The 16526-nt window shown below is 36.6% G+C and overlaps 1 protein-coding gene across 6 annotated transcripts in view; it reads left to right on the forward strand.

Moving 5' to 3' along the window:
* Nucleotides 1-16526, forward strand: part of FOXP4 (forkhead box P4) — a 196977-nt gene that overhangs the window by 167386 nt on the left and 13065 nt on the right. For 5 of the 6 annotated variants that reach the window (XM_058178654.1, XM_058178657.1, XM_058178656.1 and 2 more), the window contains exon 14: nt 14530-14651. In XM_058178654.1, the coding sequence (XP_058034637.1) occupies nt 14530-14651 (122 nt within the window). Of the gene's footprint in view, nt 1-14529; nt 14757-16526 lie in introns of all 6 variants that reach the window. The other variant, XR_009154652.1, reaches the window with a different exon arrangement.

The following is a 16526-nucleotide window of genomic DNA, read 5'->3' on the forward strand; positions in this document are numbered from 1 at the left end:
TATTTGAGGTGACTTCACATGATCCAGTGAAATAAGTAAAATAATATTTGAATGACTTTTGAATCCTTGTCTTTTCTTTTTTTTGCTTCTACTCTAATTTGTGTGGAAGACAAAATTCTTATTTCTCTTTCAGTAAAATATATGGCCTATTCCATATCTTCCACAAGTAAGGTGATCCATTCTTTAGCCATTATCCAAAGTGTAGAAAATAGATATCCGAGTCATTTTGTATCCATTATTATGTTGCTTCCAGTTAGGATGAAGGGGCTGTGAGACTGTCGGGACTGATGAATTCCACCTTCTTGAACACAAGATATTCCTCTGCCTCTATGGCTTTCTTTCTGAGCTGTGGGCTATAGTTTCTCTTGATGAGAATGTATAGTTCCTCAGCACAATAAACAGATAATTTAACATAAAATGTGTCAAAATGCATGGATGATTAAACAAGATTAGAGCATTAGGTTCCATCTCTCAGAACAATGTGTTTTAGCTTCTGAAGTGGGGGTAACAATGTGTGGGTTGGTGACAACAGCATGTGACCAGTCTGTTCCATTATAAGCCTGCAGAAATAGGTCTGCAGCTGCATGCATGTGGCTTCAGTACAAGAAAAGCAGAAGGGAAGTTCAAGATGCTGGAAATAGAAAATAAGGTTAATGATAACCTGGGGGTTGGTATCTCACTGCATGTGGCAAATAGATGTTTCAGTCAACCTAGCTATCATTCAGGTTAGTTTCCCAGATAACAAGGAGTACTTGCCATAATACAGATGGCGTCCTAATAGGATAGTCGTGTGTGTGTGTTCACAAGACAGAAACATGCAATAATCAACTCAAACTTAGCTTTCAATCCTGGGAGAGAAGTTAAACTTTACAATGCAAGTTAGTCTTATAATAGTTTCCAATATCCAGGCTTTTATCCTGAACACACTCTTGAGGTTCTAATTAAGATCTGATTACTTGGTATAGCTTGTCCTCCAATTGTAAAATAAAAAAGCGGAAGTTACTGTTACAGTACTTATATACTTATATCACCATAAATCTTTGATGACAGCAGAGGGTTTGAGTCTGGCTATGATCATGTTTATGCATGTCTCGATTTCACCTTTGTAGTACCTCTTGGGAATTAAAAATTTATCAGAACAAAGGCAGAATCTGATAATTTTGTGTGGAGAGCAATGGAAGATGTCCATAGCTCAATCATAGAGAACAAGAATTCATATAGAAGAGCTGCGGTCCATCATTGTAGATTATAGGGAATAGTGCACTAAGTGGACCAAACAGTGTGTTTATGTGTGTGTTTCCCCTAAATCAAGTCAATTGTATCTAGTGTCTAGAAAAGTAACAGTTTAAAAATATTAGGTGCCAAGGCTTGTTTATATTACAAAATCCAAAATGCCCTCTTCGTGGGTTTGTTTTTTCTGATTAATATTTTAGCAAAACCGCACTATATATCCTTAAAATATGAAGTTTGTGTGCAGTGTCTGTGTGTGTATATATTTTTCTTCATGTGAAATAGTACTCAATTTCCATTTTTAATTTGTATTTTGACCTGTTAATAACCTCTGTCTCTGAATCTATTTGCCCTTCCTTGCTTCAGTGATATCTGGAAATAGAAGAGACTAGTTCTCTTTGGGATGCAAAAATGGGGGAGGGAGGGAGAAAAAAAGAAAAGCAGAGGGTTGTCTCCAGAGCAGAGGAGGGGTGTCATGTTCCTGCAGCTGGGCATCTTTGCCTTTCAGACAAAGCCCCGATAAGATTCCATCCTCCAGACATGACATAATTCTGCCAGTGTCACACTCAGGCCCCGATACAATCACTCTCTTAGACGGGAAGCCAGAGTTATTGTGTAGCCGTCAGACTTTGATAACGGCCAAGCAGAACTTGCTGCTTGTTAAGCAAACACAAGTCTGAGAGCAGCAAATTACACTGAGAATGAAAAAGAGGTCATGGCATTAGGCTCTTGTGGGAAGTGAATTGATTTGGATCAATCCAAGAGGGACCATGGAAATCTGAACTTGCCAGTGAAGTTTGTTGGAGAAGGCAGCTGCCCTCTAGTCCAACTCATGCTTTGAGAGGATCCATGAAATAAACCATTATGAGATTTCAGAGGGCAGGCAGAGTATAACCTCTTCTTAAGATCTTCTTGTTTCCAGGGAAAAGCAATTTTGTTTGTACTAGTTAAAAATTACCGGTCAAACTTGCTGCTTGAAGCATTCTTTTTGTTTATGGTGTGGAATGTTTGTGAACAGTTTTTCTTTTCAGAAGATGAATTGTAAGGTTTCAGAAAAGAAAGGAAGAAGTCATTTCCTACCTTCTTTCCTTCTCATGAATGTATGTATGATTCTAAGATTTATGCATGATTATTTTTAAGATTAAATATGAAGCTGCCAAATATAGGACTGCAACTAACACAAAATATTTACATAAACTTCTAAACATAAACAAATTGGTGTGAATTTTGAGTGATTTTATTCCAGGAGCACATACAACATTCAAATTGCTAATTATTCACTGTGTAGAACATGTTTTAGACTCTTACATAATCACTATAAGAGATTTTCTATATAGATAGTCTTTACAAACACAATTGAGCCCAAAACTTTTTATTAATAGAGAGTATTGTTAAGTGAGATCTGCTCCAATTTATAATCTTTGTTGCCATAGTTGTTAAATGAATCAGTGCAGTTGTTAAATTAGTAACAGAGTTGTTAAGTGAATCTGGCTTCCCTATTTACTTGCTTGTCAGAAAGTTGTAAAAGGTGACCCAGCACTCTGTAACCTTCATAAATATATGCCTGATGCCAAGCATCTGAATTTTGCTCACATGACTGTGGGGATGCTGAAACAATTATGTGAAAAACAGTCAGACGTCACTTTTTTCAGTATCATTGTAACTTTGGTCACTAAAGTTGCAAATTGTAAGTCAAGGACTACCTGTAAAATGGGTCTATGACAACTTGCCATGACCAATTCACCATGGCCAATTCGCTGCAGGACAACTTGCCACAGCGCAAAAGTTACACTACTATCAAAGAAATGGTGGAATAAAATCATTAAAGAAAGTTTGCAAAAGGAGCAACAAAATGAAATGTAAATAATAAAAATTAAAATAACGTTTAAATTATTTTAAATAATTAATTTGAATTGTTGAATCGTCTGATGAGTTGACCAAGCAAGTTGGCCATGGCAAATTGGCTGTGTTGGCCGCGGAGAGCTGGCCATGGCAAGTTGTCATGTAAAGCAAAGATATTCTGCCTGCATATAAAAGAACAGTCTTTCACCTTTGCAATCCTATTTCCTCGTGTTTTTTTGTGACATGAAGATACCAAATCAAAAGCATGGCAAATTCCTCTATCCAAGTCTTCCACTATTTTCATGTATCTTTAGTCAACTACACAGTTTTAACTGTGCCTTCAAGTTCCGTAGCCCATCTTTCTGTCTCTACCCCATAACACACCCCCAAACCATGCATTAAATATGGATTTCAGATACAGATATGAGATCTGTAACACATACAGATTGAACTGCCTCTGGAGTCTGGACAGTTCAATTTGTAGCTCATTTTTCTTGTTTCCCTTCCCAACAACGTAACTTTGTCCCTATGTCTATGACCCTTCTTTCTTTCTTCAGTCCCCATGTACAGTGTCTTTTTGTCCTCCTGCACCTCAATGAATACAGGTAAAGCTTCCCCTTTACAGCAGTTCAGCAAAGGCCTTTGGTAACAAACTTAGGTTTTCAGATGGGCAGCATCTCATCTGGGCAGAGAAACTAAGCAAGGTGGGAATTAATACTCAAAACAGTAGACCACCAGAAAAAACACCAGGGCTCTAAGCTAGGCTGAGAAGTTCAAAACTATCTCAGATGTAAGCAATAGCAAATCACTTCCATGCTGTGACCAAAAAAACTGCACAGTTATATCTGTCCATGTAATCAAAGTCCAGCTTGGCTTGAGAGTTTTAAAAACTTTATTAAACCTCATATGTCATTGGAATGTAGAGCTCAGCATATTAAAATTTCTGATACACATTTACATTTTAAGGTAAAGGTAAAGGTTCCCCTCGCACATATATGCTATTTGTTCCCGACTCTAGGGGGCGGTGCTCATCTCAAGCCAAAGTCTGAAGATGTCTCCATGGTCATGTGGCTAGCATAACTAAATACCAAAGGCACACCGAACGCTGTTACCTTCCCACCAAAGATGGTCCCTATTTTTTCTACTTGCATTTTTTACATGCTTTCGAACTGCTAGGTTGGCAGAAGCTGGGACAAGTAATGGGAGCTTACATAGGGATTCGAACCGCTGAACTGCTGACCTTTCGATCGGCAAGCTCAGCATCTTAGCCACTGAGCCACCACGTCCCTTTTAAAATTTACATTTTAAAGCATGCCATATTATTTGCTATATGCCATCTTAAGAATACAAAGGATATATCTGAAAAATGTGTAGAAAAGCTACAGGGTTGGGAAAATACTCCTGTCAGTTCCCTTGTATGTTTCTGATTTGGGGTGGGGGATTTGGGCTAAGTCAGAAAAAGGAATTGCACTTACTGTTGCAATTGGCTGGCTGGCTTTAGTTTTTGCAGGCCTGTCCTAATAGAAAGACTTCTGATTTAATTTCACAGGGAGTTCAATTTCTCTGAAAGCCCTGGATCTTGATAGTCATCTGCATCTATACTTTCTCGTCCTTTTTCTTTATTTGAGAAAAGGAACCCTTCTTGTGGTTATTGTAAGCATTGTACAATATTGGGCTCATATAACAAATTGCTGAAAGTTCTAATATTGGGACTGACCACATCACAGAGCTTTACCCATAGATGGTGGCAGATGGTTAACCTATTCAAGTATAATATAGAGGCCTTAAAGAATTTTCATTTCTGCTTGTTCAAGAATTATATATTCTTGGTTGTTGGAGTCTAGAAAACAATTATTACCTGACACCTAGTCAATTCACCTGCCAGAGGAAGAATTTTTCCTACTATGTAATTATTTACAATACAACAAATTTTAACTGTAATAGCTTATGTTATGCTATAATCATGTTCTGAAAACACCAGATATGAAAGTGCTTCAGGGAATACAACCGCTGTGAAATTCACAAGCAACATGTGATGTCTTTAGCAATGATATCAGCTGTGTATAGCCTTGTGCTTTTATGTTTTGCTTATAGTTTCTGTTAACAAGAATTAAGAGTATTCTTACCGGCATTCCTATATGCTATATAGGCAGATGCAACAGTGTAATACTATTTATGATGTTATTGCCATTTATTTTTTATGCTATATGTAAGTATGGTATTAAAACAAATTTAAAATCCATTTTGTAGAATGACATAATTTCAAATTATTGTAGGAATGAAAGAACAATTGTTGTTCCAAGTGATGTTGATTTAAAAATGGGAACTTAAGCCTCTGTTTCACATACATGCAATATCATTTAATAACTATATGGGAAATATTATTTACTATACCTACAGTTCCCAAAGGTGCTTTTACATAGACATTTAGCTTTTGAAGAGAATCAGCCCAAGGTAAAAAGCCAAAAATAAGCAAGCTGCCCTATTATGGGAGTTCTTCTCTTTTATACAGATCCATAAGATGTCTTTTGCAATATATCCTCCTTCATGAATGAATTGCATGAAAAAGATTCTACTTGATCACTTCACTTGATTCATTTCAGTACTATCCTAATTTCCTTGTCATCCCATCCAAATATCCATATAAAAGATATATACATCTACTTGCAGGGCAACCTTTGAACATTGACTTACAGACTTTAATCTTTCAGGGAAATCTCAATGTGTAGAAGCCTAACTACATAGACCTTTCCATGTTTGAAGTTGCTGTTGTTGTGTGAATTAAAGATAGCAGTAACAGAATTCTTGACAAATGAATTTAAACAATCTTGTTGCATACTGAATATGTTTGAATTATTAATTTATGAAAAAGACGTATTCAGGGGTAGGGAACTTATGGAACTCAAGATGATGCTTAACAGCAGTTCCCAGTAGCTCAGCCAATTTTGAGTAATCTTGGAAAACGTGGTTCAGAACATTTGAGGAACACACGTTGTCCATTCCCATATTATATAAGTATAGCATTCAGTTAGAAGAGAATGTATGTAGCTCAGGGTTGAACTATGGAGTTCTTAGTGTTCTCTCACCTTGGTTGTTTACTTGCTGACATTTAATTACCCAACTTAATAACATCAGTGCACATAATATAGAATATAGAAATAATAATATTCACCAAACAGAGAAAAGATCTCTTAGATCCTTTCCACCCTTTAATGAATAAATGAATAAATTAATTTTTTTCTCTTATCCATAACCTACAAAAGAAGATACTGATCCTTCAGTTGTCAGACAAACTGTCAAGCTTAAAAGGAAAGGGATAGAGTTATTGTGCCATCCAGATTGGCCTATCTGGACTTTATGTTGTTATACATATGACTTAGGATTTATGTTATATGATTTAAGAATTAGTTTATAGAAAGTTTATAGCTTATCGAAAAGCATGAACAAAAATCTTAAAATATGTGGTATCTAATTGTTTCACAAAAATATTCATCATCCACATCAGGGGTATCAAACTCACCTCATCATGGAGTCATCATGTGATGTATCATGACCGTTTCCCCTTCGCTAAACTGGGTATGGATGTGGCCAGTGCATGACGCATCCGGCCCATGGGCCATGAGTTTGACAGCCATGATCCATATTATTTACCATATCCTGTCTGCTAGTCATCTATAAGCTTTGATAGATTTTTAAAAATCTAATTGTTGGTCCTAACTGTATACAAATTATCACTTCATTTCTTTTATTTGAATGTGAGCGTGACTTACAGAGAAAAAGAGGTAATTTAAATTGTGTTCATTTTTCCCCTTGGTCTTAAAAATGAATAAACTCCCTGCCATACTTGGTAACTAAAAAGGATGGTTCATATCTAGAATCATTTAAGGATGATAAAGGCTAAAATACACATAAACAGGGGGATTCCCTGCCCCCACACATTTACAAAGGCATATATATGAGATTTTATGTTCCAAAGAAGAAATTTACACACAGAAGTGTGTGTAAGATGGAAATTTTGATGGATTCTTAAGGGTTACAGTGATTATAGCATCTACTTTCATCTTCATTTTAATCACAATACTAGTAAAGTTCATGCCATTGAAAATTTTATTGTGAAATTTGCCAATGCAACCTAATTATGAGGCCCCAAAAATGAAGGCTGGGGACCATATGTAACCTATGAGTAGAGAGTATTGTAGAGATGCAAAAAGGAAAGGGTAAGGTTACAGATATGAAAATTAGAAGCAAGGCTGGTGATAGAGATGCAGTTTAAAAAGTGCTGCTGGATGGATTAAGAAAAGATTGCTGGGTTGGTGGGTGAGGGGAATAAAAAGTCATGAATTAGAATAATCTAGGGTAAGTAGGCAAGCAGAAGACTGTTGGGTAATGGGACAAAATGTGCAGCTGGCTGATATATTGTTCAGAAATAAACATCAAAACTGATGAAGAAGCAAATGTCTGTGAATAATATGGTAAAGCATTCCTCTAAATTAATAAAAATCTCTGTAATTTTGAGTTGCAAAGAGGGATCTGCATTTCCTCCTCATCATTTCTATAGTTGCCTTTCCTTTCCTTACTGAAAGGAGAGAGAAGCTCCAAAGTGGCTACTCGTGTTTCTTGTCACATTTAAGGTTCTCTGTGCCCCAATCTTCTATATTTTGCCTCATTGTCTATCACTTGGATGATATGCAGCACAATCTGAGGCATTTTTTGGGTTGCCATTTAAAAAGATACATTCACATTCAGGTGAAAAAGTTAATGGGTACTCTGTATTGCTCTCCTGTTTGCTTACTTTGAGTGGATCATATCTTTGGCCTGTTATGAGTGGGTGGGTATTGGTTCCCATTTCAGGAATGTTGAGGAAAGCCTCAACTTGTTAATTTTAGCACAAACAAATTCATGATTTTTTTGTATTTCAGTATCTGACTCACAGTGGGCTATCAACTATTTCTGATAAAATACTTAATGTTTTTGTGTGGTGTATTTTCCATTGGTCATAGTTTTCATTTCTTTGGTATATCTATTTTTGTTGCATAAGTTAACTTACTATTCTTAATTAGTTTTATGTGTTCTTATTGCTAACCAAGGGCCGCAGTGGCTCAGGGGCTAGGACGTTGAGCTTGTCAATTGAAAGGTCGGCAGCTCAGTGGTTCGAATCCCTGGTGCTGCTGTGTAACGGGGTGAGCTCCCATTATTTGTCCCAGCTTCTGCCAACCTAGCAGTTTCGAAAGCATGAAAAATGCAAGTAGAAAAAATAGGGACCACCTTTGGTGGGAAGGTAACAGCGTTCTGTGCGCCTTTGGCGTTGAATCATGCCGGCCACATGACCACGGAGACGTCTTCGGACAGCACTGGCTCTTTGGCTTTGAAACGGAGATGAGCACCGCTCCCTAGAGTCGGCAATGACTAGCACATATGTGTGAGGGGAACCTTTATCTTCACCTTACTGCTAACCATTCATAGATGTTTAAAGTGCAAATCGATCACTGAACTTGCCACCAAGATTACAAATCATTCTATTACTAATGAGGAAATAGGTGATTCTATATTAATTAAATTGAATCCCACCTGAAAATGAAGTGTGCTGCATTCTATGAGGAAAACCTGATACAGCTTTGCATTTTCCTTCCAAGTTAGTTGATTTGATAGTGACATGTTACCCCTTTGTTTGGAAGATGATGTCAAGGAAAGACATTTCTTTAACTGCCATTAAGTTCCATTATCCTAACCTGCCATTTCCTAACGTTTTAAAACTAGTTTTTTCTTAAACAATCTCTCCTTTCCCCAACAAGGAACATAAAAACTGTAATACATTCATTTCATTCCCTATCTAGAATATTTTCCTCATTTTTGTAGATATGAATTTTCATATTTATTACTTGCATCTCAGGTAAATACTTTTTAAAAAGTGAATGCCTATGTATAGGTTGTTGTTGTGGGGAGGTTGGCACCCCCCCCCCCACACACACACTCTCTCTCATGGAGTTGTGGTGTAGAAACAGGACTGGTATAGATACAGTATTATCAAATGACAGCAATATCACAAAGTATGAAAACCTGGAGAAGTAATAGGGCCTGAAGAAGGAATTAAAGAGGATGTGGAAAATAAAGGCCAAAGTGGACTCAGTGGTGATAGGAGCACTCAGTGCTGTGACTTCTTAGTGGCTCCAATAGATTCCAGGAACAACATCAGAACTTCCTGTCCAGAATAGTCTAGTGTTATGAACAACTAAGGTACTTCACAAAATTTTCAAACTCTCGGGCTTCTGGTAGAGGGTCTGAGCATGGAGAAAGACCCATACCACCTACAGCACGGGTGTCATACTCGAGGCCTGCAGGCCAGATCCAGCCCATGGGGTGCTTAGTTCTGGCCAGCAGAGCCAGCCTGGAAACAGTAAAGGACTGTGTTTCTGCCAACAAGAATGGAGTGGGTGGGGTGGCACATGCAGCCCCACAGGCTCCGTTTTCGCTGGCAGAGTGCTATCAAAACAAACTAAAAACAAAACGAGAATGTTTCCCCTTTTGCATCTGAGCACGCAAGAAGGGACAGGAAAGGAGAAAGGGAAAGAGGAAAGACAAAGAAAAAGACAGAAAGATAGGAAGAGAGCAAGGAAGGAAAAATAAGGGAAGGGGAAGGAAGAAGAAAGGAGAATGAAGAGGGAAGGGAAAAAAAGAAAAGGAAGGAAGGATGATGATAATGAAAGTGTGGGAGGATCACAGGGAAATCCAGCTTTAGCACTTGGCCACCACAGGTTGACACGAGTTCCATTTTACGCCCACCATGCCCATACCACCTGGCCTGCCCACCATGGCACCAGCCCCCATCCCCACCCTCCGAGGTCAAACATAACTCCGATTCGGCCCTCACTGAAATCGAGTTTGACACTTCTGATCTATAGTGTTTTAAGTTTTACCCATGTTCTGACAGGAAATTATGTTCCGTAAGTTTTAAAATTCATACAAAAAAAATAAATAATATGCACGAATACAATGAATGCTACTGCTGCTATTCTTTGGCTGTAGACATGTAAACATTGTCTTTAGACTGTTGTACTAAGGTCAACTGCATCACCCTTTTAGCAAGCACTATTGGGATATTTGTTTTTTATGATATGGACAGATCTGAGTCAAGATGTGGTTAGATGACACTTTTATTTTCATTCATTCGTTTGAAGCAAAAACCACATTGTTAATCAGAATAGTTATCTGTGAACTGAAAGTTGAAACAAACTGGTGTAATCATTGATCAATCATCAACTCCCTCTAATGGTTTGGTTCAAAAATTACAAGTACAAACACTTTGGTTGTACCTACTAAACTAAAAAGATCATATACTTGGTATATTGAAAGTGGAGCTCCATTGGAGAAAATTGGTGAGGAAGGGAGTGCTGGAAAAATGTCAGACAGACTCCCGTTTAGAACTAGGGAGGTGAGGATAGAAAATGGACATCCAAATGTTTGTGTTTATACCTTTGCAGGAAATTGGTGGATAAAAAGTTGTCCATCTTAGTGTTCTCTATTGATACAAACATATAAGCCATCCTGTCTATATTAGAAAAAAAAATGTTCTTGCAAATTGAAGAATGATACTTTAAAGCCCCTGCCTGTGAAAAACACCTTTTAAATTATTTTTGTGAGTTGTCTTCCAACATTTTAGTTATCACAGGAAGTTCTAGAAATGCTTTTCTTTTTCCGTTGGAAGAATTAAAGCAAAGTTTTTTTTTTATTATTTCAAAGGGATTATAGGTAGAACAGAGATTTTAACACCAGGACATGCTTTTTTTCCTGCAAGTATATATTTTGTGTGACACAAAAAAAGGGTTTCAATGTTTTAATGATGATAACATTTAGATATCCTTCTATAGTACTTTGAAGTATTCTTTTAATAGAAGCTGGGCAAATGCGAAGTAAACAGGTGCCAAGAGGTAAAGTGCCCAGTGCCTATAAAGAGACAGGTGTGACGAGGCTTTCAATGATATGACAACAGCAGCACACATGGTAAGGAGCTGAGGGAGATACTAAATGGCTGGGATTTGAGCTGGAGAGACCGGCTGGGCCAGAGGCATAAAGCAAACATCATTAGAAAAGGCAAAGATAAGAAACAAACAGAGCAGCCAAGGCTGATATTAGACAAATACTCTGTAAAAATACAAAAGCTGCATAAAATCAGGCAAGAAGGCCTCCCTAGAGCAGGGAGTCACAGAATTGAAGCAAAAAAAAAAAAAACAGATGTGCTTGACAGAACCCTGCTACCACCCACTGGTAGGAAGATAAACAGGAATAAATGATGGAAAGTTCGAAAATGCTAAAAAGTTGAGAATCCTTCAGAAATCAAGTTGTGTCAGCCATCAGATTGGCATTGTGATACAAAATTATGCTTCTAAATTTGAATAGGACATTCTTGTAAAAAAAAAATTTCAGAAAGATGTGAAAATAGCATAGAACAAAAGGGGACCAATAATAAATCACAGTCATCATGTTACTATTACATTTCTTACTAGGTATACAAAATAAGATAATGTCACACTTCTGTTTACAGAAGGTGGGCAAAAGCAATAAAATAGCACTCTGATGCTAAATCAAATCTAGATTTGAATCTGGACCTCTGGTTACCAGAAGAACAAGACTCACTTTTAAATCATAGTATTTGTTCACTTGTCTAGTTGGGAAACAAATGTGCACAGGGTACTGTCCCAACAAGAAAATCACAACCCTACCTTGAGAAGAACACATGGGAAGTACATTATCATTCTTGTGAGCCATAGGAAAAATGCATCATTTGTTTTCCAGCTGTGTATTCCAACCTGATATCAAATATGGCAACAGCATTTTTATAGAGAGAGCCTAACATATCTTTGATTTCAGTGTTGGGATTGTGTAGAGATACAGATTCAATTCTTATCTGAAATGGAATTCCCAAGTTTTATCATTTTCATTATTCTTTTCCTGCCCTCTTCAACTCACTTCTTGCTTTCTTACACACACATGCACCCTATCCCCCTATTTGTGAGATATATATTACAGGTAATCTTCAATGGGGCTATTCTGGTTACAGATAATCCACCAAACAGTATTTAGTATTTATCTGAACTTCACGCTACATCCATGCACCATCAGTGCCACAGAAAGTGAAGTGAAAATGCAGGAGAACAAATACCGTTTGGGTTTCTGTATTAACACCAGCAAAGCAATTAGGAAAACCATTTTATTTGGTTGCAACGTGTTTTACTATTTTCAAACCAATGATACTTGCAGATTCCCTGAAGCTATTGCAAAGTTCCACACAGCTACCCCAAGGAGACCCCACAATTTGGAAGTGTTCAGTTGCGATGATTAAAGGCTATTGACAAATTCTTTAGCTGCCTGAAATTTGGGTTGCCTGGTGCAAGAAATCGCAAAGCAAAGTCAAGTGCAAGCTTTTTCTTTTTTCTTTTAAATAATTTTATTGATTTTTAAAAACAGACAATTAAAAAGATAAACAGAAAAGAAAAAAGGTTTTAAAAAGAGAAAAAATTAAGAAAGAATATTGAAGTGCAAACAGAAAAAAATAAAACTAAAAAACATGATTTCTGATTTTCTTTGATATATAGATGAATTAAAAAATACATCATAGTCTTACTCTATGGTTAACCTTTGTCTGCATTATTTCTATAATCTCATATAAATATATATTTTTTAAATTTGTTATCGGCATGCCAGTATGAGAACATGCTCTTACCCTTTTGTCAGTCGGTGTGGTCTTTTTCAGCCCCAAGAAACAAGTTTTCCCTACTGCTAAATTCCTTTGCTGATCAAGTGATGTGTCAGCAATATCAAACCTTAATGTGGTTACAGACATTTATGGCAAAAATGCCCTTTATAACAAAAATAAAAAAGGCCTTCCTTTCTAAATTTGGGGAACAGAGGCATTGAGGAGGAACAACTGCATAATTACAATTGGATAACTAAGTGGAAAGAGGACCTTGAAAAATAAACAGTATCCAAAATTGGAGGAAAAACTCTTAATTCATTGAGTTTCCAAGAACTGTAACATTTCTAAGGTGGGGGGGATTGTTTCCCATCTCTCGCTTTTGCCTTGTTGTCTTGGCCAGCTCTTTTGTTTATACGGCCCCCATTCGACCTTTTAAATTGCTGTTAATGTTTTAGCGTAACGAATTAGTCTCTCATCACGAATCAGGGCTCGAAATAAAAAAAAAAATCCTCTGAGGCCAACATCCTGAAATTGGGGTCATTCTCATTTGCAAGGCAGAGAATCTGAGAACCTTAATGCAAGGAAATTTATTCAAAGGCAGAGCCCCAACGTGATTAGGCCCTTTGTAATTATAGCTCGGAGAGATTCCACTCCAGCCTCCTGCCTCCCTCATGGATTAGCAAGTGAGTCGGAAAAATACACAGGATTTAATTAGAGGCAAATTAAAATTGGTAATGAAATAGGGGCAGTAGCAAATGGCAGGGAGCGACGGGGGTGGGGGTTTGCGGGAAGGAGCTAGTAGCTCTCAGGGCAACACTGCCTGTGTACGTGCATTTTCTTTATTTTTACATTTAGAAATGTAAAGATGGGAGAATAAAGAGGAGGGACGTGCTGTGAAAAAGGAGGGAGAACTCGGGGTTGCAGAAAGATGACAATAGAAATTCATTGCAATATCTGAGCTTACTTTTCCTCTCCTTCTTTTCCCCCCTAATTTAGCCGATAGTAAAGAAATATGGAGAGTGGTTTGTGGAAACCCAGTGAATATTGTTGATTGATAAGGAAAGAAAAACAATAACAATAGTAAATTTCATTAAAAATTAGATTGCAACACATGGTTGTTGTATGGAAGTTTTATTACTAGATGTTTTAGAGTTTAAGAAAGAGTGGTTGCCCATTTGATGAAGTCCACTGACTTTCAGGAAAACTGGATTGAAATTGTCATTCAGTAATCCCTTCCTTTTGTCTCTCTAAGTAATAGTCTTTTTCAAGTGGCTATGAGCACTTGATCTCATTTCAGTGATGTCTCGTGTAACTAGTGATCATATTTTTTTTCCTGTTACTGACATTCTATTTCATGCAGTTCAGATCTCATAACTATTGAATTTCTTCAGGATAGTCCACGAGTATGTTTGTGTTATGACATGTGTTAACTGGGACTGTTAATGTTTAGGAGCAAAGATTTCATACAGATCAAAAGCAATATTATAGAGCAATTGAATAAAGAGAATTCAACAAAAACCTATATGCTACAATAATTACTATATGTTGTTTTCAGCATATGATAAACTAAAACCAGTCCTTCCTTAGAACATACTATATATAGAGTTGTTAAGAATATAGATATCATTTTGCTGATGACAGCTCTGTAGGAAGCTATGTTTAGTAACAGAAAAATTGATTGGAAATTTTCATTGGAGAGGAACTGTGAAATGGAAGATCTTCCTCTACTTTGGCAATATTCTGTTTTTCTCTCTACCTGCTTGTAGAATGCTGTACGCCACAACCTGAGCCTGCATAAGTGCTTTGTGCGAGTGGAAAATGTCAAGGGAGCAGTTTGGACAGTAGATGAACATGAGTACCAAAAGAGAAGGCCACCAAAGATGACCGGGTATGTCTGATAGCTTGTCAGGTAGCTTCTTTGGGAAGAGGAGTATTATGGTTCAATCTGAGAACAATTTTGAAAAAGTAAAGGTGGCCTTGAGCATGACACTTGGTGAGTAAATAAACACAACACGCAAAACACAAGTAGTTTGCTATAATATTGTTTTCTGACATTTAGTCCTGAAACTGGCCCATACTCATGTTATTTTCAGGTGATTTTAGGTGATTTCAGATTTACTTTGTTTAGTTTCTGAACACAGACAAGCCAATGATGCCATCTGCTGAGATATGAGAATAGTTGGGAGTATGCAAAGTCCAGACTACATGCAGGTGGGAAATGCATGTTAACTCTGGAATAGGAGCATTGGCTCTCACACCAATATATATGTCATAATTATTAGTCATTCATAGCCTTCATGAATGCTTCTAAAAAGTATCTAGGCTTATGGCCACTGATATATTATAAGATGTATATAAGCTAGTAATATATTTTTGAAGTAAGTATTTAACCCCAATATAATTCCCACCAAATGACCCAGGAAAAGAGGTGACTGAGAGGCTTGTAAGATTATTGCATCCTTGATGGACTTCATTATGCATTTAGGCTTTTTTAGAACATATTTTAACTTTTGCTTTAATAACTAATGCTCATGATGACATGTTAGCTTCTTTGAATGAACTGAAGCACAGCACACTATTCAATGATTTTATAATCATTTGGCTGTCTGTTCATTTTCATACTCCATGTGTATATAAATGTGTGAAAATGTAAATATCCCCTATTGACATCGGACCCTTCTCACTAAATGTTTCAAAGATTGCCTTGGTTTATGACAGTTCCCTTGGGAATGTCGTAAATATACTTTATACAAGTATCAAAGAAGAGTTTAGTCAAATAAAAATCAGTCAAAAGAAGACAGGATGGAAATGAAAAAGAGAGAGTGTATCCGGTACATTCAATATGCATTGATACCAATGTTATTGCTATAGCCATGCTGTTAATCTCTGTAAGTTTATATGATCAAAAGAATTGTATGCTTCCCTTCTTGAATGTATAGAATTGTGCTACAAACATCACCTCAGCATGTAGTAGCACTGGTAAAAATACATAGAAGCATTTCGGCAGAATGAACAGATACAAAGGGCAGATACCAGATAATAACTGAAAGGTGCTAATGGTATTCCATAAATAAGAAGGAACCACTTGTAGCATTCCAATAGTGTTATAACTTCCCATTATTGTGGACAAAATATTGTTAAATAATGATAAACCATTTTTTGTTTTGCCATTAGCTGTGTTTAGAGGTATATTTATACATAAAAACTGAGCTAATTAAATAATATAGATAAGAGAAATATTTTAATTTTATATTAAATCACTTTGAAAATCTCTAATAATTAAAAAAATTAAGCCAAATATCTAAGATTCAGAAACAAAGTAACATTAGTCTTTCAATTGTAGTTTTCTACTTACTTATTATATGACTATTTTTATATCATAGCTAAAAGCTAAATCTACACCAATTTATACCACTACCATTGATTATATTTCATATGTATGTTTGTGTATGTGTGTAATTTTTATTAGAGTTTTACATATACAGCATAAAAGATTTATTCCCATAATGATAATGTTTATTATGCAAGGACTAGGGAGAAATTACCTTCACCTACTTATCCCCCTCTCTTTCCAAGAGTCCTTCTGAATGGTCTGGCAAGATGTAAAATAAACAAGACACACTGTAGCAGGACTTAGAATATATTGAGAGTAAATAGCTGCATTATAAGGCTAGGCTAGGAATATCCCAATACTCCTTAAAATGCTGGTTTTGTATTATGGGAGTTGTAAATTATGGGACTTGGGAAGGACTAAACTATGAGG

This window comes from Ahaetulla prasina, chromosome 3, assembly GCF_028640845.1.
Source record: "Ahaetulla prasina isolate Xishuangbanna chromosome 3, ASM2864084v1, whole genome shotgun sequence".
NCBI classification, from domain to species: domain Eukaryota; kingdom Metazoa; phylum Chordata; class Lepidosauria; order Squamata; family Colubridae; genus Ahaetulla; species Ahaetulla prasina.